Genomic DNA, 23,564 nt, shown 5'->3' on the forward strand with positions numbered 1-23,564 from the left:
TCATGTTCTCTGTGTGTATATATATCTTCCTACTGTATTTTCCACTGCATGCATCCGATGAAGTGGGTTTTAGCTCATGAAAGCTTATGCCCAAATAAATTTGTTAGTCTCTAAGGATATGTCTACCCTATGCAATTAGGTCGAATTTATAGAAGTTGTTTTTTTAAAAATCGTTTTTATACAGGCGATTGTGTGTGTTCCCACACAAAATGCTCTAAGTGCATTAAGTTGGCGGACTGTGTCCACAGTACCAAGGCTAGTGTCGACTTCCGGAGTGTTGCACCATGGGTAGCTGTGAGTAGCTATCCCACAGTTCCTGCAGTCTCCTCTGCCCATTGGGATTTTGGGTTAAGATCCCAATGCCTGATGGGGCAAAAACAGTGTCGCGGGTGGTTCTGGGTAAATGTCGTCAGGCCCCCCCTCTCCCTCCCTCCCTCACTCTGAGAAAGCAACTACAGACAATCATTTTGCAGCTTTTTTCCTGGGTTACCTGAGCAGATGCCATACCACGGCAAGCATGGAGCCCGCTCAGCTCACCGTACGTCTCCTGGGTGCTGGCAGACGTGGAACTGCATTGCTACACAGTAGCAGCTCATTGCCTTTTGGCAGCAGATGGTGCATTACGATTGGTAGCCATTGTCGTCGTACTCTTGGGTGCTCTTTTAGCCCACCTTGGTGAGATAGGTCAGGGGTGCCTGGGCAGACATGGGAGTGACTCAGCCAGGTCATTCCCATCTTCTGCCGAGCACCCAGGAGATGACGATGGCTAGCAGTTGTACTGCATCATCTTCTGGCGAGCAGCCAGGAGATGATGATGGCTAGCAATTGTAATGCAGCATCTTCTGCCGAGCACCCAGGAGATGATGATGGCTTGCAGTCGTACTGCACCGTCTGCTGCCAGCCTAAGATGTAAAAGATAGATGGATCAAAACAAGAAATTGACCCAATTTGTTTTGTGAAATCAATGGCCTGCTAAACCCAGGGTTTTGAGTTCAATCTTTGAGGGGGCCATTCTGTGTGACAGTTGTTTGTGTTTCTCCTTGATGCAAAGCCACCCCTTTTGTTGATTTTTAATTCCCTGTAAGCCATATCGTCAGTCGCCCCTCCCACCGTCAGATAATTGTTTTGCACAAAACTAGGCGAGGAGGCGACGGCAGCGCAGTGACGAGAGGGACATGGTCATAGACTTCTCACAAAGTACAGGCGGGCAATGTGCCCCGGCAATGTGCACATCATGCTGATGATCTCTGCATGAGCTCTGCAAACATGCTGGCCAAACAGGAAATGAAATTCAAAAGTTCGCGGGCCTTTTCCTGTCTACCTGGCCAGTGCATCTGAGTTGAGAGTGCTGTCTAGAGCGGTCACAATGGAGCACTCTGGGATAGCTCCCGGAGGCCAATACCGTTGAATTGCGCCCACACTATCCCAAATTCGACCTGGCAAGGCCGATTTCAGTGCTAATCCCCTCATCGGAGGTGGAGTAAAGAAATTGATTTAAAGAGCCCTTTAAGTAAAAAAAAAAAAAAAAAAAAAAAAAAGGGCTTCGTCGTGTAGACGGGTCCAGGCTTAAATCGAGGTAATGCTGCTGAATTCGACCTAAAGTTGTAGTGTAGACCAGGCCTAAGGTGCCACAAGGACTCCTTGTTCTTTTTGCTGATACAGACTAACACAGCTACCACTCTGAAACAGGATTTTTGAGTGCTGCAGGGATCTTTTAGCTTAGGTATGAGGAGCGTTGCTGCAGAGCGAATGAGGAAACTAAAAGACACCCACGGAGGGCGGGGGGGGAGGGGCGGGGAGAATGGAACTGATGCATATTTTGGATTCAGGCATCAGAACACTTGAGCATGGGTAGATGTTTTTGTAGAGAAACAACAATCATTCAAGGGAGAATACTAGATTTGTTTATGTATAAACTGATGGCTCATGGGAGTATACCAAAGTTGTTTTGTTCAGGCTAGACAATGGGAGCTGATCATTCCTGGCTATGGGCAGTGTTCCTTGGAGGGAGCTCACAATGCAATTAGGGGGCTCCAGTATTTTGGATACCAATAAAGGATTTATTACTAGAATTGATCTGATAACTACTGAACTGGGTGTGTGCAGGAGTGGGTTTTCATTAACATCTGGAGCAGAGATCCCCCATCATGTAGTGCTTCCCTGCTTTTCTGGTCCCAGAATTCCATGCAGTTCTTGCCTTGAAATCTCTGTTCTCTATTCTGTATGCTAACGGAGATGCCTCCTTGTCCCATCTTTGATGCAAATGAGGCTAGGGGAGTTTCCTTAATCCTGTCATCCTTATCCCAAGGGTTTAGGTGTGCCTCCCACTGCCTTTTCATTGCTTTTTGTAAGTCTTCCTTCTGATTGGCTTTGGTTCAAGCAGAGGCTGGGGTCAGGGGGTGTCTTTCGTGAGTCAGACATGCTGGGTACTGCACTCTGGTTCCCCAGGAACACAGAGCTGCTAGGTAACACAGGTCATTGCTAAAAATATTAAATCGTGTTGGGTCAAAAATCAGTGCCTGTGGGGCTTTACTAGAAACACACCGACTCAATAGTGATTCCCTGTTTACAATTAGATGTTGAGACCTGTCATATAGCCAGTTTTTAATCTATTTAATGTGTGTTGTGTTCACTTTGTTTCATACTATTTTTTTAATCAAAGGTCTGTCAAGCAGTACCAAGTCAAATGCCGTATAGAAGTCTAAGTCGATCACATCAACACTATTACCTTTATCAGCCAAATGTGTAATCTCATCAAAAAAAGATATCAAGTTAGTTTGACAGGATCTATTTTCCATAAACTGATGTTGATTGGCATTAATTATATTACCCGCCTTTAATTCTCTATTAATCGAGCTGTATTAGCCACTCCATTGTTTTGCCTGCGATCAATGTCAGGCTGATGTGCTTATAATTACCTGGGTCATCCCATTTGCCCTTGTCAAATATTGGCAGAACACAAGAAACTTCATCCTGCCATCAGAATTGTAACTAAACATTTCAACTTCTGGTGAAAATTTCTGCAAGGAATGTGTAGTTAGAAGATATTGTTAATGTTAAATGAGCCTAAAATTATAAATCCCAATAGTATTTTTATTATGATTATGGATTTTATTTTGTAAAAACTATAGGGTTTGAAACAATCGTTTTAGACTGTGGCTGAGTTAAATGAGGGCTCAAGCTCTCAAAAACATGGAGGTTTTTTCTTTTAACTTTTTTAATGTGAATGAAATGCTCATAAAAAGATGGCATGTTGACAGCCTTAGAGAATGGAGCCATCTCTTCACAGAACAGACCGTGACAATGAAACTTACACTCCAGTGCCAATGTGCCGAAACTTTGATCTGGAGGGGCCAGGTAGTTCAGTCCCTATGCCCAATCATTTCCTAGTCTTTCTTCTAAGATTGCTAACAAGGTGCGTACAGAGGGGCGTGCGTGTAAGATGTAGACCATCTACTGAAATCACCATCTTCAGTTCACATAGGCCATAGCACAGCTAGCAGATGATAACAAATATTGGAAACTATCTGGCAGATTGAACTGGACAGCTAAGGTCCTAATCTTGCAAAGTCTTATGTACATATTTAACTTCACACAATGTGAGTAGTCCCTCTGACTTCAGCGTGGCTACTTGCAGTGCATAAAGTAACAACTGTCTCAGTGGATCATGGATAGAGATGTGATTGATGATGTAGCTGCGTACTAACTTATTTGTGGTTTTGGAGATCGGGACCAAGGTCTTATATCAGCAACAGAAGCAGAATGGGAGCTAGTAGAGGGATCAGAACAAAGAGATGATGGGTTCACAGTGGCCTGCAATAATGAAGAGGTAGGTTGATGCATATTGGAACCTCTGCATCATTCCCATCCTTGGCTCCGTATACAGTGATTTAAATAATCCATTCTAGAGGTGAAAAAGCATGGATTTCTGTGGGTAGATCCTCCTCCAGGGCAAAGTTTACTAGTAAGGTGGAGGTGGAGGAAGCCATTTTTTACCACAGATGCTATTTGATTATCAGTGGTTAATGACGAATCAAACAGGATCCCAAAACTTCGCAACCAGTTTGATGAATGGGGAGATGTGGGGATTGCCGTGGATGGAAGGAGGAAGACAGGTGTGTCAGCCAGTTCTTCAAAGGGTTTCTTTCCTCTGATCCAGGATCACTTTGGTCTTGCCAAAAACATCTCAGAGTCCAAATGCAGCATAAAATTCTCTCTCCTGATTTGCGGTATAGAACTCTTGTTCACAATGTGGATCTTTATTGCATACCTGCCCTGGTTGCACATGTGAAATGACTTCTGTGGGAGTTAGGCACATGGAACAATACAAATTATGCAATCAGAGGGTGACTGCACTCAGTGAAGAATGGAGAGAATTTTGCCTGCAATTTTTTAGGAAGCAACCACTTGATAAGTTAATATTTAATTAGTTATATAAATATACTTTTAGTTTATAAAATATTGTGTAGAGTCTTAGGGGGTCGTTAAAATTAGAATGATCAATTCTGTTGATTTATCCGTTTAGTTTTATTTATTTATTTCTAAGGTACCACTTTGGTTTGCCGAAATTATTCAGCGCAAGGTCAAAGGACAACTGCTTTACAGAGAAGACGCCTTTGCTGAAGGTTTCCTCTGAGGACAATGGGTGAGTTATTTTTATTTCAAATTAAGGATTGCTTTTACTTTATTCCTTCTGACATTCTGATTGTAGGGTTGCAGAGAGGCAGCCTAGACAGTAGGGGTTCTGAGCGGAGTAGGACTTTAGTGCTGTAAGAAGCTTGTGATGTGCTGATGTGTTGGTGCATACAAAATCCAATCCCTGGTGCACCAAGTGGCCAATTCTTATATGCACTGAGACACTGGCGCATCAAGGGTTCTTCCCCCATGGAGGTACTCTATTGACTCCCCAGTGAACCAAAGTATGTGTCAAAACATTGATACATATAGACTGGGCACCTTCCAACTCCTCCCCCTTCACAGACTCCCTTAAACCCCAGCCGCCCTTGCACAGTTACCCTTCTCCTTGTGCCCCTCACACAGCCCTACTTCTTTCCCTCTCCACTAGCCTTTCCACAGGCCGCAGAGATGGGGAACCAGGCCAGAGACTAGCTGCACTCCAGTCAGCCTTCCATGAGTCATCAGACTCGAGCTGTTCTCTTCCCTGCAGCAAATGCATGGGGTTTGACAGGGCAGAGATTCACTCTCATGAAGCATAGGTTTCTCAGAGAAGCTGTCTGCACTGCCCAGTTCCTAAACGCACACAATTTACTTGACTCTGTGTAGCTCAGGGGTCAGCAACCTTTCAGAAGTGCTGTGCCGAGTCTTCATTTATTCACTCTAATTTAAGGTTTCGTGTCCCAGTAATACATTTTAACATTTTTAGAAGGTCTCTTTCTATAAGGTCTATAATATATAACTAAACTATTGTTGTATGTAAAGTAAATAAGGTTTTTAAAATGTTTAAGAAGCTTCATTTAAAATTCAATTAAAATGCAGAGCCCCCCCGGACCGGTGTCCATGACCCGAGCAGTGTGAGTGCCACTGAAAATCAGCTCGCGTGCCGCAGGTTGCCTACCCCTGGTGTAGCTCCTAGAATCTCAGCCAGATAACATTTCTTCCACCAGCCATCACACTAATGTCCTGATTGTGCAAACTCTTAGGCACATGCTTAACTTGACTACCATGAGTATTCCCAGTGAAATCAATCACAGGAAAGTTAAGTATGTGCAAAATCAGGATATAAACCAGTATATTTTTAAATTAAGGGAAATCATTTATTCATTTTTTATTAAAAATGTTTTGTAGGTTACGATGTATGGCTCTTCATAATCCAGATTTTACCACAGATGATGATTCATGGGATAACAGCTCTGCAGAATTTGAGCAAAGGTCTCACCTGGGAAGTGAAATGGCCAGCTTGTCTAGATCTGCTTCCTCTGAGAAATATGAACTCTTGGACAACCTTCATGTCAAGTTCAATTTATCAAAGATGAGGTATGAATCCAGAGCTTGCTTGTTTTGTTTTTGTTACTTCTGCAAGGGTCAATGTCTTGAAAATGATTTCATTTCTGCAAATGAGTAAAATAACACCCCATATTCTGGGTCATGTTGTCCCATCAATTTTAAAGCAAAACCAAAACACCCTTTGACATTCGTTGTGAAATCTGATTAAGATTTAGGGCTCCTTGTTATTACTCGCAACTTGTCTTAGGTCTCTAACTAAATACTATATAAGGAAAAAATATGTCTTTATGCCTTTTTTTTAAGTTCTTTCTGTTCATTTGTGAATATACCACAAGATCTTCCACAATAGGTTTTGCTGCTTGGATAAATTTTTGTTTGAATAGTTTAACTACCACTATTTTTATAAATGTATTTTTATTATAATCATAATAGCTTTTTATATGTACTGTAATGCAAGATGTGCCAAAACCGACTTGTATCCTTCAGTTATCTAAAGTAGGCAGACCTTGTATAAAATCTACATTTACTTCTTTCTTGGGGGTATGGGTTTATTAGTTAATTAAATGTTATCAACACAACCTGAATTTAAGCCTAAAATTGGTCAGTGTTGGCTTTTCCTAGATTTTAGCTGCAGAATCCCTTTGTTCCAGACGCTACGTCCCTTTGCCCCTTCTAGAAACTACAGCACTCTTTTTATATTCTAGTTGCACCTGCAGTAATCACCTGGCAGCATTGCACAGGGTTCCAATATCTCTTGTTACTCAACATAGGTGCCCTGCATCAGGGCCGGCTTTAGGAAGTGCGGGGCCCAATTCGAACATTTTCAGCGGGGCCCTGGCAAGGATGACTGAAAAAAAAAACATGTAAAAAAAGCCTTTCATTTCTTAGCAACCGGTTCCTTATAAAAAGTTCTGATTTAAGGGATGTTCCACAGTATGTATTTTTTGTACCAATAGGGTTACCATATGTCCGTATTTTCCTCCCGGATGGCGATTTAAGAACCAAAAAGCCTGACATGTCCAGGAAAATACAGATATATGTTAACCCTACCTAAAATTCTTTTTTTAAAAGATGGGCCTGAACTAGAAATGAGCTCCGTTTCACATGTGTGGGTCCCCACCACTCCCTGGGGGTGTGGTGTGCACATGTGTGGGTCCCAGCTGCTCCCTGCCCTGCATCCTGTGCCAGTTTCTAGAGTCTGCCACTCTGTTACAAAACGTTATTTGGCTAAATCACACAATGTACTTTGTTTTAGCTCACTGCTTCATGTTTATTTTCCAGTTCTAATTAGGGATATTTAAATAACACGGGATTTTCCCTATTCTCCATTGTTGTTGAATAAGCAAAGTAGGCTAACTGTATTGGCTACAGTTAGCACAGCTTGGATAAATAATGACAACTATAACAGCACTGTTTCTTTGCAATATTAGCAGCTTGAGCCAACATTTGATGTTGTTTCAGTCCTGCTTGGTTCCTTTACATAATCATTTGCAAAACTACATAAGTTTACATTTTAGGAAAGTACTATATTTCCTTGGTGGATTTTCCTATGAGATATTTTGCCGTATTGTTGAATATACATAAAGGGCCAGATCCTTAGCTGGTATAAATCAGCATAGCTCCATTGACATTAATGGAGCTACTAGCTGAGGATGTGGCTCACAATCACTAAGTTTAGAGACAGAAGGGGAAATTCTGCCCAGATTTGCACCTCATGAGGCTCCTTGAAGTCCAATGGGATTCCCCTGGGGGTATAAATCAGGATAGAATCTGGCACAGAATTTGTACTTGCATTTCTATGCCAGATTAGAATCGTAATGCAAGACACAGGTTGCCAAATATGGTTAAGTCAAAGGCTGATCATTTCTGGTTTGTAAGCTGTTAAAAGCACTGCTCCTGTAATACTAAGTGCCAAAAACCCAACCAACCAAACAACCCTCTCCCCCAAATGCTATGCTTCATCAATAAAATAACATTTTTCAGAAGCTCCTAATTATATCTTGTCAGCTCTTGAGGATGAATTTGTTATTTAAGGACAAGTAGTTATGGACTTCTCAATTAACGCCTCTTGATTTCTATTGTATCTTCCAATGTAGTTGTCATCATGTTTCTTGTTTCAATAAGAACTGTTGAAACATAATTTGAAAGTGCAGACTGAAGATTTATCAAATGCATTAAATCTAAAATAATCTGAACAGGGCTTTAATAATTTGTAAAATATTAAAAAATTCCAACAAAGTACGTAAATAGTAGTGTGTTGTTAAGAGGTAGAGAATAGATGTGGGAGAGAGAAACAAAATATATAATTAAAGACATGTACTGGGTGTTCTTCACACATCCTACTTGGTTGTAGCTCACACGTATTATCAATCCTGAGGTGCTGGTAATTGCTTTTGTAACTTAAAATTGGTCATTGCTGCCTTGAGTTTCAAACCTTTTTTGTTCTGCTATTTTTCATTTTTCAATAGCTTGGACTTTGATGTTTCTAGATGAAAGATTTTAAATAGACTGAGCCTGCTTCTCCACTGCCTTGCGGCTTGGATCACTCTGTGGCCACCTACATGGTTTCTAATTTTCCCATGAGTGATCTTGATCCTAGGACTTATTTCCACTATGATTCAAATATGACTTCTGAATCTTTTGAAACTTGTCTAGTTTAGTTTTCTATTACACAAATGACTCTCTTAATGCAGCTGTTTATTGAACTAGAGCCTTCTCAACTAATTCTAGTGTCTTGGAATGTTTTTCTCTTTGCCACCATCAGGCTTAAAGCAACCCACTCACTTGGCATTCTATCAGGAAGGCAGCCGATTTTTTAATGTTTACTTTTAGCTAAAATACTAGGGAGACATCCATGGTTTTAGTTAATGGAGAGATTTAAGAGACAAATTACACAGCAGAACCCATTGCTAATGTGAATATAAAACACTGTGACATACCCGGGGCACAGTCCAGACTAGTGGGGGCTGTGTCACCCCTGTCCTTGGGTGCCTTTATAATGCTTTGTTGTAGTAGCTCCCACCTGGGCCACTCACAAACAGCCTTCCAGCGGGCAAGCCACATGCTGAGGGTCTGTGTGTAATTCCAGCCTGACAGTTAAACCCTGGCTCTCATCAGCCTTAGGGTATGGCTACACTTGAGAGTTGCAGCGCTGGGAGTTACAGCGCTGGTCATACAGCTGTGTAGGGAAAGTGCTGGTATGTGGCCACACTCATGGTTACCAGTGCTGCAGTGTGGCCACATTTGCAGCTTTTGCAGCGCTGTTGGGAGTGATGCATTATGGGCAGCTATCCCAGTGTTCAAGTGGCAGCAACGTGCTTTTCAAAAGAGAGGGGTGGGGTGGAGTGTGACAGGGACCGGGGGAGAGAGAGAGAGTGGATTTTTGGAGCCGACACTGTGTATCAGCTCCCTGCCTTGCAAAATCAGAAAATTTTCCCGACCCCTTACTCTTAACTGCAAACAGCCTGCAGACCAGATAAGCAGCTGCTCCAATGGACTCCCTTTCTCCACCCTGCCCCCGCTGTTTCTATCCTCAAGCAAACACTCATCCCCCTGCCTGCCTCATTCACAGCAAGGTAGTGGGTTATCTCATTTGATTGTTCACAGTCAGTTACAGATTGATCACAGCAAACAGGAGCTGTGTTTGTTTTTTAGATAAGCAGCTCCCAGAGCCCCGAGTTCACAACAAAACAAAGAGAGGCAGCATAATAAAACAAAGAGAGTAATTTAGTTAAAAGCATTCTGGGATATCTCCTAATACCCTGGAGGCCAATAACAGCGCTGGTGTGTGGCCACACTTTACGAGCAGCGCTGTAGCACCAGCGCTGCAATCGTTATACCCCAAGCAGACCCAAGTGTACAGCCAGCGCTGCAGCCAGAGAGTTGCAGTGCTGGATATGCCCTGCAGGTGTGGACAGTTACTAATTGCAGCGCTGGAAAGCCTCCACCAGCACTGCAACTCTCAAGTGTAGCCATACCCTGACTTATACTGCGGGGTGACCTCAACACACACCCCCATTCCCAGACTGTCCCCCAGAAATGTATGTCCTGTACTGCCCAGCCCTCTCTTGGACAGTACAAATATATTAAGTCTGTTATTCCTTAAGGGAATAATATGGCAGCTTATTATTATAAATAGAGTTACCCAGACACTCCAATTCAAACACACTGGATTAGATAAAACACTAAAACAAGTTTATTAACTTCAAACTATATTAGATTCAAAGGTTTATCACCATATGCTTCGAGCAAGGTTTCTGACCAAACTCTTCTGGTCAGGACCCACCCTTCCCCCAAAGTCCAACTTCTGTTTTCCTTTGTCCTCTTAGGAGTGATACCAGAGAGAGAGAGAGAGAGGGTGTCTTGGGGTGTCTGCCCCTTCTTTTGGTAGTCCTGTCCCCCATTTGAGAAGCATTTCCAGCTGGGATCAAGGTGACAGGCAGTCTAGTGAAGGAAACTCCATGCTGTTTCTTTGCTAAGATATAGATTTTTTCCCTCTGCCCCCTTCCTTGCCAAATACTGGCCACTTAGCAGGTAATGGTTCATCAGCCTTGTTTCCACCTGTCTGAGGTGTCAGCTTGCCCTCTCTCGGCAACTAGTTTGGCCACTCCTCAGACTTATCTGGAAAACATACTTCAGTCATGATTTCAGCTTATAGTCAAACTTTACATATAATGTTGCTATGTGCATTTTGCCATGATATTATTTATCAGCAAGTTATGAGATATTTATTGATACCTCACAAGGCATACCTTGTACAAACATTATTCCAGTAGCATGTAGGGTGTGAACCCTGGGGTATATTTTCTGTCACACATTGATTTTACATATAGTATTGACAAATAGAAAAATAATTAGTAGAGAGAGAGAGCTCCCACGTATAAGACACAAGGGCATAGTTTTTAAATGGTAAATGTAAAAACTGATTACTGGAAAATGCAAATTTTTAATAGAAAATAGTTTAATTTAAAACAAGCATGGTTTGACATACTAAATATTTTCCTGAGATTTTTAGCATATTTGATGGCATTGAATCTTTTAAAAATAAGTCATTGTTCAGTGTACTCAGACTCACTGTGATAATGTAAAATATAAATCAAAACCAAGGTTCTGATAGTTTATCTGTGAATGTCCAGAAACTGGTGATGTTTTAAAGAGATAATTTGATTATTGCGGGACTCCAAATGTCTATTCCCGTCTTACAACTACGATTTTTTTTCAATAATTTTCAGGGTACGTATTAGAAATATTTTGAGGGAATGATCAAATTTTGGAGAAGTCAGCCATGACAGTGTGCCTCTTGTGTAATGAGTAAAATGTATTTAGGGCCCAAACTTGAAGTTCTTATACAAGGCAAACTCCACTGATGTCAAAAGTAGCTTTGTATCAGAGGGGTAGCCGTGTTAGTCTGGTTCTGTAGAAGCAGCAAAGAATCCTGTGGCACCTTATAGACTAACAGACATTTTGTAGCATGAGCTTTCGTGGGTGAATACCCACTTCTTCGGATGCAAGAATACCCACTTCTTCTTGCATCCGAAGAAGTGGGTATTCACCCACGAAAGCTCATGCTACAAAACGTCTGTTAGTCTATAAGGTGCCACAGGATTCTTTGCTGCTTCAAAAGTAGCTTTGTATTTGTAAGGATGACAAGATTGGGCTCTGGAATGGCAATAGACAATTGCTTGCATTTTAGTGCCTGTATTCCGTAGTCTGTTTCCCCATAGAGTTCTCTGGCTAATCATGTTGTTTTCTATCTAAAAAATTTTCTTATGATCAAACACAAATAATGTTTTTTATAAAGTTTGTATAAGTAACATTATTCTTACCTTTCAGATGCTGTTTAAGATTCCTAAAAGTTTCAACCCTTTTTATCTTTGTAGTGGTGTGCTCTGTAAGTATTGGATTTGCAACATTCTTTCATTTAATAAATTAGAATTAAATCAGTGTAATGATTTTAAATTGGAATTACTGTAACTTAAGGCTAAATTTAATCCTCTCAGGGGAGTGAGGATCAATGGGCAAAAAGATGCACAGGTCTCTTGTTAACACTGTCCCACATGCTACATACTGTGCCCCCAAGGGAGCTTGGGGAGGAGGCAGGTCCAGTTAATTAGCATGTATGTCACTGGCAGGTGTATAATGATTTTGAGATGGCTCCTCAAGTACCGCTGGGGGCCATCAGGGGTCAGCTTCTTCCTCTGTCAAAATGTCCACACTAACTCCTCCTTTTCCTCCTCAGACTCTCATGGAACTCCTTGCAGAGTGGAAAACAGGCCCTGCAAAACCTCGTGTGGGCTCTCTGCCTTCCCCAATGGCTGCTAAAATGTGGCTGTCGGTATCACTTCTGGTCAGCTAGCACAGGGAGGGGAGCTGCAGAAGGCTGCACTCTAGCAGCCATTGGAGAAGGCAGAGAAACTGTCCCAGGAATAAAGCTGGGAGGGTGAAAATAGTATAGAGCTTTGTATTCTAGCTAGTTCCCCCAGACCCAGCCCTTCTTAAAAATCTCTCCCATTCTACCTGATGCCCTAATTCTAATTCCTCTCTCTCTGTCTCTAGCACCCTTTCCTCATCCTCCTCTGTCTTCTCCTTCTATAATTTCTGCTCTTTCCTTCTTCCTCTTTTCATTGTTCTAATACTCCTGTCTCTTTTCCCTGTCCACAAGTGTCTCTTGCCTGTAAATGCTGTGTGTGTGTGTGTGTGTGTGTGTGTGTGTGTTTAATTTCCATCTCTAATGAGCTGTAGCTCATCTCTCCTCAAATCCCCACTCTAGTCCACTGCTTGATTCTAGTTCTCTCCTCTCACTCTTTCCCTTCCAGGATCCTAATTTTCTCTCCTCCTTTTTTTCATGATTATCCTGGTTTTTCCATCCTCCTTGCTTCATATTAACTGATCAACAGTGCTGGTGGAGGCAGCCAGTTCCCGAATTAAGTGTCTCCTTTCCTGGCTCTGTTGCTCCCTGCTGTACTATAATGAAACAAATTGAACACTTGAAAGGTGGAGGCAGAAAAAGAATGGAGGGAGACACTGATCCAGGATTCGGTAGCAGTCACAGTGTTCTAGTGGAGAGAAGCTAGAGGAATAGCAGGGGAGGTGGCTGAGGGGGGATGTCTGCAGCTGAGTTGTCAGATTGATGCTGTTGACTGTTTAGACAGTCCTAATGGAATCTGTGAACTGTTAGGCTGCAAGGCTCTGCAAGTGTTTTGGAGGGTTGGAAATTATCTGCTTGCCTGACATAAGGAATCTTTTTCTACTTGGCAGGATTCCTGTAGCAGAGGGCACAATAAGCATTTGTTTCCCTTCAGACAGGGCAGGATTTGGGCCTAACTTTCCAGACAGTTCCTTAAAACTAGCCTGCAACTTGGTCCTGGGAGAGACTTGATTACAATAAACAAAATGTATGACTTTGCTAGTTTAAATGTGGTGAAGGATTACATCTCAATACCACTCACTCTTTTTGAGAGTCACAGGCCTGGTTTTAAGTTTGAGAAATATCAGCAACTGGAATTAAATATACCTGAAAACATTATTGTGAATTATGCATTTGTTTATAAGGTTCAAGAAAGGCCATTTCATATATTTTTTGAGACAGACTGGTGAGATAGGTCAACTCTGTAACAATTCAATGTATGCCCATTTTTTGTTTGTCGTAGATTTTATTTAGCACTTATCCAGATCAAGGAGCACCCTGGCAGATGTTGGCTGTGTCACCATTGGAAAGCTACTGTATCCTTTATCATTTTCGTTTGTTTAATAATCAGAGAGCAGTGTGGTCATTGGTTATACTGATAAGCTGATACAAGATGGCTGCTTTGCTGATTACTACGATTTATTTCCTTAGAGTCTGTGATGCTACCTAACTGCCCTTATGGTAGCAAATTAATTTGTTCACAAACTTGTTTCCATAGTAACTTATCTAAATGATAATGAATTGTGCAAAGGCCTGATTTTCCTATTTCTTCAACTGGACACCACTTGACACCTACTCATGTCTTAAAAAGGGAACTGAAGTTCATAATGAAACCTGACCACAATATGCAAAATGTAAACAGAGGTATAAGGTCACAATGACAGAAAAATCCCTAAACTAGTTCCCTTTCATCTGTACAGAGTGGCAGTTTGGTCAGATTTGAGTGGTGGTGTGACACCATGCATCAGATCACAATGACACCCACTGAAATTTGGCCCAGTTGCCCTTCTGTCTGGACAGAGGGCTGGCTGGGTCAAATTTCAGTGACGTTGCAACCACACAGCTGGAGCAATGCTCTGGACTGCTCCAACAGCAGCCGTACTGATGTAGTAGGGGACCACTACTTAAAAGTGCTTGGAGCATCTCCCCCCTCCCCAGCTTCATAGCCTATGGAACTTTGAGCAAGTGCCAAAACCTTGAGGGGAGGGGGGCATTTCTTTCATTTCCCCACTCCTGACACCTCTAATTGGCACCACTGCTTGGAACCTATGCGGGGGGGGGGGGGTGAGGAGGGAAGACATTTAATGTGATGCTTCTATTACTACTAATGTGAGCTGTTCATTATACATGAACATTTAGTGAATGATTAAATGCACCAATATTCTGGTGTTGAATCTGAGTTTTTAGTACCTTGAAATCTAAGTATTAGACTATAGGGAATGAACATCTACATACAGACTGAAAGATTAATAAGCACTGCCAGGCTTGCAGGTAATACATGGTATCATTATTAGGATAGGATTGAAATTAAAAATGATCTGGACAAATTGGAGAAATGGTCTGAAGTAAGTAGGATGAAATTCAAGAAGAACAAATGCAAAGTACTCCACTTAGAAAGGAACAATCAGTTGCACACATACAAATGGGAAATGACTGCTTAGGAAGGAGTACTGTGGAAAGGGATCTGGGGGTCATAGCGGATCACAGGCTAAATATGAGTGAACACTGTAACACTTGCAAAAAAAGCAAACATCATTTTGGGATGTATTAGCAGGAATATTGTAAGCAAGACACGAGAAGTAATTCTTCCACTCTACTCCACACTGAGTTGGCCTCAGCTGGAGTATTGTGTCCAGAGCTGGGCACCACATTTCAGGAAAGATGTGGATGAATTGGACAGAGTCCAAAGAAAAGCAACACAAATGATTAAAGGTCTAGATTGAAGGGAAGACTGAAAAAATTGGGTTTGTTTATTCTGGAGAAGAGAAGACTGAGAGGGGACATAAGTTTTCAAGTACATAAAAGGTTGTTAGAAGGAGGAGAGAGAAAAATTGTTCTTCTTAACCTCTGAAGATAGGGCTTAAATTGCAGCAAAGGCGGTTTAGGAAAAACTCCCCAGCTGTTAGGGTGGTTAAGTGCTGGAATAAATTGCCTAGGGAAGTTGTGGAATCTCTATCAGGATGGCAGAGATGGTCTAGATAATACTTAGTCCTTCCATGAGTGCAGATGACTAGACTAGATGACCTCTTGAGGTCCTTTCCAGTCCTAAGATTCTATGTATTTGTTTCTCTTGAATTCTACTGAAGAGGCCATACTTTGGAATGACTGCATTTCTTCTATATTATTATTGTTTGCCATATTAGTTCTAGAGTGCTACATATGTGAATGGTGAATTAGGGACCAATAGGAAAGGTCTCTGCTCTGAGAACTTATGCATCCCACTAGACAGTGTGTATTACGTATCCTCTGAGCCTGGCCTACAAAAGATGAGGATCTGTTACAGATCTCCACTGAAGAGCCTGACTGTGATGGGATGCCCACCCTTTCAGGGCCAGGACTCCTGGGGTTAGGCAGCCTTGTTCAATTAGTCTCACCTATGCCATAGTTAGCCGCCTTCAGCTGAGGCAGTAAGATTAATTGGGGTCAGGTTACAGCCTGATTAACACCTGAACCTCGTAAAAAGGCCAGAGAACTCAGAGGGAGGAACCACAGGGAGCAAGTTGGGGTCCTGTGAAAGGCCCTTAAGTAGGTTCTGGAAAGACTCCCGAGTCAGGGCACTCTCCCAGAGCAGGGAAGACTGAAAGGTAGCCCAGAGAGGCTGAGGCTGAGAGGGGACTCCAGGGAAAGCAGCGTGGGGAGTCAGCACTCTATCCCAGAGCAGAGAGACTGCTGGGAACTGAGCCCAGAGGATGGGCTGAAGAGGAGCCCAAACAACAAGAAAGAACCTTTTGTTTATGTGAACTTTTGTTGGCCCAGAAAGCAATTGAACTCTGAGAGTGACCTAGCCAGAGAGCTGAGACACAGAAAACCCAGGTGAGGGGGAATTGAGGCAGGGAACATCCCTAGTGCCATGCTTTGCCAGCAAGGGATGCTACGGGGCAGCTATGTCTGTGACACTGGCTCGTTAGCTCAAGCTGTAGAGACTCTTTTTTGGGCTCTGGAGGTCCCTGAGTTAATCTCTGGTGGCAGCCCTGGCACGTTTTTCAATTTAATATCTGCTGTTTTGTGAATTAGAAACACATGGCCCTGTTCTCATCTCAAGGGTGCATCTCCCGTTGATGTCTGTACTCATGTAAACGTCTGATCTTGTGAGGAGCTTGCTGTCTCACAAGGTCAGTCTCTATGTGAGTGAAAAATTTGCTCACAAAGGTTAGTAGGAATAGAGTCCAGGTACAGAACTTCTCTCTCTAGATTTGACTCTGTTGTCTTCTGTGTTTGGAAAGGGCAGAGATCAGTGAAAAATAATAATGATTCAGTTCTGACAGGAAGGTCTATGCAGGCACTGCCAGTACCGCTAATTCAAAATTAACTGTGCTGGAGAGAAATAGAGGAAAGAGCTAAAGTTTTGAAAGCAAAATGTAGCTGATGTAGGAATGCAGAGGCTTATACACTCTAGAGATGGTTGGAAAACTTCTAATGAAAAATATTTTCAGTGAAAAACCAAGAATTTGGAAGCATTTTCATGCCCCAAAAGAGTGATACCCTTCTTTCTTCTTCCCCTTTTGTATTTTTTCCACTTTTCCAGCTTCAGTTCGATGTTTTTGGTTTTCCCTGTCATGCCCACTGTCTCTCAGCACCAGAATTAGTTTTGTTGGAGGCAGTACTTCCCATCTCTGGCAGTAGGATGTTTCTACTGAGATGGATGTTCTCCACTTTTCATTTTACCTATGACTACCTCTTTTCCATCTTCTCTCCCTCCTTCCCTTTCTTTCTATTGTTGTTCCTCACCTGTGTTAACCCTAGTTGTCTCTCTTCCCATCATCATCTATGTCCCTCCTTCTGAACTGCTGCTTCTCTTTGCTTTTGCCCATTTCACCAAGGCACATCTAGCACACAGCACTGAGGTAGCTAGGCTGCAGCTGTCAAAAGCAATACCAGAAAACCAACCCCTCCAGTGACTTGGTGGAGATTTTCCATGTCTGTAAGATTTGCTTTAGTACGATTTTGATCACTAATGCATTTGGTTTCCGTACTGGCCCTGATTCAAATTAAATTTCCAAAATGGTGATAGTGCTGTTCCTTTTTTTTTTAATCATTTGTGACTTATAGATTTAAAAGCTCATTCAGCCACAAGAGGTATTCTGTGCCGGTGCACGGCAGTAGGCCCTCTTTTGCAGAGGATTTTATAGGGACAGTCCCAATTTTTGTTTTTTTTCTTATATGGGATCCTATTACCCCTCACCCCCGTCCTGATTTTTCACACTTGCTGTCTGGTCACCCTACGCTGTTGTGTCGTGTTTGTGAAATATTTTCAAATCTTTGAATGAAAGGCAGGTAAGTGCAAAGTATCAGTAATTAAGAAGATAAACCTTTGGGAACTGGGTTTTAAAAATAGCAGAAAAGATACAGTGATGCATTAGCAAAACGTAGTGCTTCTCAGTTTAGGGGTGAATACTCCTAATACACAAGGCTTTTTGGCCTACTGTGACTGTACAGTCATCAGTATTCACAAATGATCTGAGTTCATTAATTAGAAAACTGTGAACTACCAAGACAAGTATTTCTGCATTTCTCCCATAATGAAAATAAGTTTTGGTTTTGTAGGATGTTCTGAAATGCTAGGTGTTCTCCACATTCATTACCGTGCTTCTCTTCATGCTGTGTTTCTAATAACTTTTGCCCTGATCTATACGAATTTGTATGTTGTGCAAGCAATAGAGAACAGAGGTCTGGAGCAAATCAATGCACCATAATAGAACTAGGGTTTCTGAAATGAAAAAGTAATTGGGATTCTTGTATGCTAAAAAGGAATTGTGCAATCCAACCATATACCACCTCCCCCTCGTTTAAAGAAGAGTCTGTTTCTTTGGCATAGTACTTATTTACCTTGTCACACCTATTACAATTATCTTTAGTTGAATGCTTCTCTCTTTAACTAGAAATGTTTGGCTCCTATAAGAAAAGTGTTGCAGGTAATAACTGTCACACCTTCCATTGCATTGCAGTTCTGAGATTCCTTCAAATTCTTCCAAGCTTTGAGCCACTTCTTTCCCACAAGACCTCATATTTAGCTTATCGAGCTGTCAGCTCCCACCTTTGCTCTGCCGATGATAGCAGCCTTGATTACCTGTTTGTCCACTTCCCCCTCAAGGACCTTTGTACTTTCTCTTTTGCCAGTGCTGCCATACATTGGGGAAATTTCCAGTCAGACTCAGTAATGCCATTTCCTTGTCCTTCAAAGCCCCCGTCAAAGTCACCTCTTCTATAACTGGACTCTAATAATGACAAAGCAGGTGGTGAGTTGTGATTACTGCCCCCAACTGGCTAAGAATTGAGCACATCTGATTATTTTTTGTTACCTACACACTGCACACTATAATCGTAGGGTTAGAAGTGATCACAGTGGTCATCTAGTCTAAACCTCTGCCAAGATGCAGGATTTGTTGTGTCTAAGCCATCCAAGACAGATGGCCATCCAGCCTCCTTTTAAAAACTTCCAGTGAAGAAGCTTCCACAACCTTCTGAGGCATTGCCCTACTGTTAGAAAGCTTTTCTTGAGATTTAATCTTATATGCTGTAGCTTGAACACATTGTCCTGACCTCTGTGACGAGAGAACAATTTTTCTCCACCTTTTTTATGGCAGCCTTTCAAGTATCTGAAGACCTCTGTCATGTTCCCTTTGAATCTCCCCTTTTCCAAACTAAACATACCCAGTTCCTTCAGCCTTTGTTCGTATGGCTTGCATTCCATCCCTTTGATCATCTTTGTCACTTGCCTCTGGATCCTTTCCAGTTTCTCTACATGCTTTCTATACATTAGTGAGCTATTTGAGGCTTAACCAGCTCTGAGTAGAGTGGTACTATCACATCGTGTGACTTGCATGCTACGACTCTGTTAAATCTAAAATTGAAAAAATATATTTTTTTTGCAACAGCATCGCATTGCTGACTCATGTTGAAGATGTGATCCACCACAACTACACAGATCCTTGTCAGCAGTTTCCCCCGCCCCTATTCTGTATTTGTGCATTTGGCTTTTCTTCCCTATGTGTAGCACCTTACGTTTGTCTTCGTTGAATTTCATTTTGTTGTCTATAGCCTAGTTCTCCAATTTATCAAGATCACTCGGAATTTTAGCTCTTTCTTCAAAGTATTGGCAACCCCCCGCCCCAGCTTTGTGTCATCTGTAAATTTGATCAGTATGCTCTCTATATCTATATCCAGGTCATTAATAAAGATGTTAAACAACACCGGATTCAAAACAGATCTCTGTGGAACCCCACTTGAGACCTCTCTCTAATCCAACATCATTCCATTAATAATTATTCTTTGTTTGCGGTTGTTTAACCAATTATGTATTCACTTAATGGTAGTTCTGTGTAGCCTACATTTCTCCAGTTTAGATATCAGAATGTCATGTGGGACTGTCAAAAGCCTTACTCAAATCCAGGTGTATTATGTCCACCGCATTCCCCCTATCCACCAAATCAGTTACCCTGTCAAAGAAGGAAATCAAGCTGGTTTGGCATGATTTGTTTTTGGTAAATTCACGTTGGCTGCTAGTGATTACCCCTTCATCCTCCAGGTATTCACAAATTGAATGTTTTATACATTGCTCCAGGTATTGAAATCAGGATGACTGGTCTATCGTTCCCCAGCTCCTCCTTTCCCCCCTGCCTTTTTTTAAAGATGGGCACTATGTTAGCCCTTCTCCAGTCTTCTGGGACCTTTCCTGTCATCCATGAGTTTGCAAATATTGCTAGCGGTGCCGAGATTTCTTCAGCTAATTCCTTCAGTGAATTCCTCAAGTGAATAGCAGCCAGCCCTGCTGATTTGAATTCATTCAAATTGGTCTGATGTATTCTTTACTTATCCTGATCTGCATCCCTTCCCCTTTATTGTCTATGGTAATTTTACTAGTCGTCCGGTCACATGTTATTTTGTGTGAGAAGACTGAAGCAAAGTAGGCATTGAGCAGCTCTGTACTCATATCGTTTTCCATTACCCGCTCACCTTCTCCATTGAGCAGCAGACCCAACCATCCCTTATCTTTCTTTTTTGTCTGACATATTTGAAGAACCCTTTCTTGTTATCTCTAACATTCCTTGCCAGCTGTGACTTTCGTGATTTTTCTCCCTAAACGCTCTTGCTATTCTCATGTATACTTCCTTGGTGACAGGGTCCTCCTTTCATTTCCTGTATGTATCCCTTTTCCTTTTTAGATAGCTAAAAGGCAACTTATGCAGCCACATTGACCTCCTGTGGCTCTTACCTTTCCTCTGCGTTGCAATAACTTGATGATGAGCTTCTAGTGTTACATCTTTTAAGAACTGCCAGCCCCCTTTGACTCTTTTTCTTTCTAATTAGTCTTTCCACAGGACCTTGCTTACTAGTTCTCTGAGTTGGTTGAAATCTGACTTTCTGAAGTCCAGTGTCCCTGTTTTGCTGTTCTCATCTCCTTCTTTCCCTAGGATCTTGAATTCTCTCCGATCACAATCTCTTCCTCTCAAGTTCCCGACCACCTTCACATTTGCAACTAATTCATTACTGTTGATCAAAACCAAATCCAAAATATAGACACCCCCCCACAGTTGTTTCCTCAACTTTCAGGATCAGAAAGCTGTCCCCTACGCATGCTAAGAATTTGCAGCATGTATTAGGTTTTGCTGCAATAGTCTTCCAACAGATATCAGGGAAGTTAAAATCCGCCATTAATGCTAGATCATGTGCATTAGCTAATCTTGTTACCTGCTTGTAGGATGACTCATCCACTTCCTCTTCTTGATTTGGTGGTCTGTTATAGACCCCCACCATAACATCGCACTGTTCTTTCCCCTTGTTATACTCACACAGAGACTCAACACTTGCCCTTGGACCTCAGAGCAAGTGTATACATTCTTGATGTACAATGCAACACTGCCTCCTTTCCCCACCTATACCTATCATTTCAGATCAAGCTATATCCCTCATTGCTGGTACTCCAATCATGTGAGTTGTCCCACCACATCTCTGTGATGCCAGTTAAGTTACAGTTTTCTTCATATAACATGTCTTCCTGTTCTTGTCCATCTTCCTTGACCCATTTGTTTGTCTCATCCACCTATTATATCTTGTCTTTTAGATTGTAAGATCTTTGGAGCAAGGAGTGCCATTTACTATGTGTTGATACAGTACTCAGCACATGAGGCCCCCAACTTGGTTGGTGTCTTTGTGCTACCACAGTATAGATACTAGCAATATTTGAGGTTCGTCCTGTGGCTAAGTTCTGAGCAATTCATAATTATCTCTTAAATTGACCAGTAAGATATGAGGCCAAAGTGTTTCTGATCAGTGATTTTCAACAAAACTATTTAGAGTTTTTCAGTGTATGGGGGAAGGGGTGACATTGAAAAAAAAAAAAGATAAGCTAATGAGAAGGGAAAAAGAAGAGCGAGAAGTTGAGGATGTTAGTTACCGTGATTATGGCTGAAGCTGCATGAGTTTTGAAATCAAAGATTGAATGATCACTGCAATTACTTCAGTCACGGAGCAGGCAGAGGTCATTGTAAAACCTTTTAATCATAATGCCTTGAAGAGCTGGGGGCAGATGTTCATCAGTAATATCAAAAGGGTTTTTCCTTTCCCTGAGCAACGATCAACCAACTCACCCCTCGCCCCATTCTTAGATACAATAGTCTTGGTGACTGACTAAAAAATCCTGTTGCATCTCTCATCTTTTGTGTCTGTCTTTTTGGGGTTTGTTTTATTGCCATAGCTCTGTTTAATCAGTGCACTCCTGAGATTTCCTGCTGCAGAACAAATGTTAAGTGTCCCCTTGTACTCATTTGTACTGTCTGCAAGGTGCTGAGCCCTCTAGCTCTGATCCAGTAAAGAACTGAGGCATATGCTTAATGTTAGGCATGTACCCAAGCGCTTTGCTGGATTGGGGCCAGAGTGCCCAGCACCCTACAGGATTGAATCATAAATGCATTAATAGTACAAATATTAGGCAAAGAGCGAGCTTTGAACTTTAACAAACTGAAGCCTCCAAGGAAACATTTCCCTCCATCCCACAAGAAACCTCCAACTCATAGCTTCCCTTCATTCATTCCTCCCCCCACATCCCTGGTATCACCTTTAGAGGAGCACCCAGATAATGTGTGGCTGTGGCCCCACTCCTACTATTGGTGGGGACCCTGCTAGCCATTGCTCTCATCTTTGATCTCTGTGGAAAGGATAATCTTGAAAGTTGCCTCCCTTTCAATCCAAGGTCTCTTCTGAGATGACAAGAGGCCTGATTCTCTGTACCAGGCTTCTGCTGTATCCAGTTCTTTGCTCAGTTGAGGGTCAGTAGCTCATATGGCTGAGAGAGTTAGTAAGGGAAGTTTCAGGGTTTCTTTAACAACTATAAAAGCAGCAAAGAGTCCTGTGGCAGCTTATAGACTAACAGACGTATTGGAGCATGAGTTTCGTGGGTAAACACCCACTTCGTCGGATGCATCCGACGAAGTGGGTATTCAACCACGAAAGGTCATGCTCCAATATGTCTGTTAGTCTATAAACTGCCACAGGACTCTTAGTCTGGATCTGTAAAAGCAGCAAACACGGCTACTCCTCTGATACTTTAACAACTATACATGCTACAAAGTGAAACCCCAGAGTTCCTAGCATGCAGTTACGTTGGAACCCCTTAGGTCTTCTGATGCACTTTGCTAAACATTATGGGATGCCTTGTAGACTTCATGCACTGCTAGCCATAGCAAAGGAGGAGGGGTGTACATGTGTGGGTGAAGTAGGAATCAGAATACTTCCTGTACTCCCAGAAGAACCCTGGGATTCCTGGTGTGCTCAGCAGTGGATTATCATATGGGCCCAGGCCAATTTGGGGACCCCCACAGGAGTGCCAGAACCTGTGTAGAAGTGGGGGCACTACCGGCACCAGAACTATGGCCCCACCCCCTGCTCCTCCTGTTCCCCCTGAGGTCCCATCTCCTGGCCAGGCCAGAAGTCAGAGCCAGGCTGTGGTAAGAGCCACCGAGAGAACCTGGGCTGCTGTGGGGAACCCTGGACCTTCCACCTGCCCTGGGTGAGGGGCTGAGATGCCTGAGAGCAATCCCCAGCTAGTGTTCCCACTCTCAGGACACGCTGCCCAGGGCAGGTGGAGGCTCCCTGGAGAGCTCTTATTACGGCCTGGCTCCAGCTTCTGGCCTGGCTGAGGGCGGGTCTTTGGGGGGGGGGGAATAAGAGGAGCTGGGGCGGGCCCCATGTAAGGGGC

General features: G+C 42.5%; 1 protein-coding gene across 2 annotated transcripts in view; it reads left to right on the forward strand.

The window, feature by feature from the left end:
* Nucleotides 1-23,564, forward strand: part of OCA2 (OCA2 melanosomal transmembrane protein) — a 313,888-nt gene that overhangs the window by 38,988 nt on the left and 251,336 nt on the right. For both annotated transcript variants that reach the window (XM_045005021.1, XM_045005030.1), the window contains exons 2-5: nt 4,547-4,645; nt 5,806-5,994; nt 11,797-11,854; nt 13,614-13,686. In XM_045005021.1, the coding sequence (XP_044860956.1) occupies nt 4,547-4,645; nt 5,806-5,994; nt 11,797-11,854; nt 13,614-13,686 (419 nt within the window). The remainder of the gene's footprint in view (nt 1-4,546; nt 4,646-5,805; nt 5,995-11,796; nt 11,855-13,613; nt 13,687-23,564) is intronic.

Source organism: Mauremys mutica, chromosome 1 (assembly GCF_020497125.1).
Source record: "Mauremys mutica isolate MM-2020 ecotype Southern chromosome 1, ASM2049712v1, whole genome shotgun sequence".
NCBI classification, from domain to species: domain Eukaryota; kingdom Metazoa; phylum Chordata; order Testudines; family Geoemydidae; genus Mauremys; species Mauremys mutica.